Below are 1,814 nucleotides of genomic sequence, written 5' to 3'. Positions count from 1 at the left end.
GAGCCAGGTTCTGCCATGGATCCCAGCATGGTCAGCACAAACAGGAGGCTGGAAGGAGCCCAGTTGATTGGGACTCACGACCAGGGTAGGACAAGTCTCCTGCCGGTCCCATCCCGGTACGGTGGTCAGTGCTTCCCAGCCCTCCCCAGGAAGTGCTGTGGCACACCGGCTTTAAATAGCTTTATTAGTGGAAGCCCTGCGCCCACAGCCCCCACCACAGGGGCTGTGGGGATGCCAGGCAGCCCCATGCTGTTCCCCCAGAGAAGCCGGGACTCCCCGGGGTGCAGAGCTGGGCTCACCCATGCCATCCCTGCCACTGACTCAGCATGTCTCTGTCCCAGGGGGGCTTGTGGGTGGCCCCCCAAATTGTCCTCGCCCGACCCAGGCTGTCAGACGCAGAGGCTGAGCTCCTGACGGACGGAGCACTTGCGGCACTGCACCACGCAGCACCAGTGGAAGCGGCAAAGGCAGTTCTCCTCCAGCACCACCGTCTCATCCCGGTGCCCTCGCCCACAGCACAGCAGGTCACACCCGCTCGTGTCCATGGCTGTACTGTTGCAGATGCGGCCCCGGGTGCCCAGCGAGCCCGTCTTACGGTTAGCCGAGCAGAAATCGGGCGAGTCAGCCGAGTAGATGAGGTCCTGTTTGTCGGGAGGCTTGATGTTGTCGCCCACGGGGATGAGGGTTTTCCCGTCATTGCCTCCCATCACCTTGAAAGCCCCATTGAAGCGCTCGAGCAGGCGGTCCCCCACCTCACGGAAATGGGGCATCTTCCGCCAGCAGGTCCGCAGGGTGCAGGAGCCCGACAGCCCGTGGCATTTGCACTCTGTCCTCATGTAGCTGCGCACCGCCTGGGGAAGAGAGAGCGATGCTCAGCCCTCAGTTTCCCACCTCCCTGCCCAGCACCCCCAGTCGAAACCCTGCCTCCTGGTGCTGCCCCAGCTGGGAGAAGGGTGCTGAGGGGGGCACAGGGGGTTTCCAAAGTACCCCCAAAGGGCTCCTGAAAGATACCATGTGTTCATATTTCACCCAAAGTTGATGCAGGTACATGGCTTGGGGGAGATAAAGGTGGAGGGTTGAGCTGGGTAGGGGCACAAGGGGGTGATGCTCGTGGACGGCAGGGAGCATGGGGGCCTTACCAAGCGCCCAGCTTCATTGTTGTGCAGGTCAATAAGAGCTCGGATGTCATTTTTGCCTTTCTTGCTCTTGGCATCCATGAACTGCTGGGATTTCTCGTAGCCGAACTGCACATCATCCCCGCAGCCCCCCCACTCCCAGGCCGTGCCCTCCATGCCCGGACCCGCTGTGGGTGAAGGGGGAGCCCGGCTCCGCGTCAGCTCACAGCCACACTGCAGGAGCTCGCCCATGCTGCAGGCCTGCGTGATGGCATGGCTCACCCCGGCCGCTGTGATGGCGTACACGAAGGCTGTCTCCCGGATATCTGCAGGAGAACAGACAGGGCTGGGATGCAGGATCATCTCTGGGAAAGACTCTGCAAGCAAAGCATCCCCTTGCCAGCATCCCATGGGGGTTCAGACCTCCCGTTCTGTCCTTTCGTCTGTGCTCGGTGCTGTTCCCTGGGTGATGCACCCACTCTAGAGTGGGTTGCCTGGGGCAGGAGCTACCTCTTGCAAGCAGGTATGTAGAATTTGGGGGATGGCCAGGCCCTGCCAGCATTCCTCCACCCCAGCTGTAGGTTCCTAGGGGCAACAAATATCCTGCCTCCCCTTGCAAGGAGGGGTGCTGCCCCATAGGAAAGAGGGGAGCCCATTTTAGGGAAGGATGAGTCCCGGGTGATCAAGTGGTACCTACAG

At 61.5% G+C, this 1,814-nt stretch overlaps 1 protein-coding gene across 1 annotated transcript; it reads right to left on the bottom strand.

Annotated features, from left to right (window-relative positions):
* Positions 1–351: 351 nt before the first annotated feature.
* On the bottom strand, positions 352–1,478 carry WNT6 (wingless-type MMTV integration site family, member 6). The gene is made up of 2 exons (XM_009694861.1): positions 1,140–1,478; positions 352–851 (listed from the first exon to the last, which is right to left on the bottom strand). Exons 1-2 carry the CDS (start codon positions 1,476–1,478, stop codon positions 390–392), a joined length of 801 nt encoding a protein of 266 aa, XP_009693163.1. The 3' UTR covers positions 352–389.
* Between the last annotated feature and the right edge of the window lie 336 nt (positions 1,479–1,814).

Source organism: Cariama cristata, unplaced genomic scaffold, assembly GCF_000690535.1.
Source record: "Cariama cristata isolate BGI_N322 unplaced genomic scaffold, ASM69053v1 scaffold32932, whole genome shotgun sequence".
Classification (NCBI taxonomy): Eukaryota; Metazoa; Chordata; class Aves; order Cariamiformes; family Cariamidae; genus Cariama; species Cariama cristata.
Note: the sequence above shows the minus strand (reverse complement) of the source record. Positions and strands in the feature narration are given on the sequence as shown.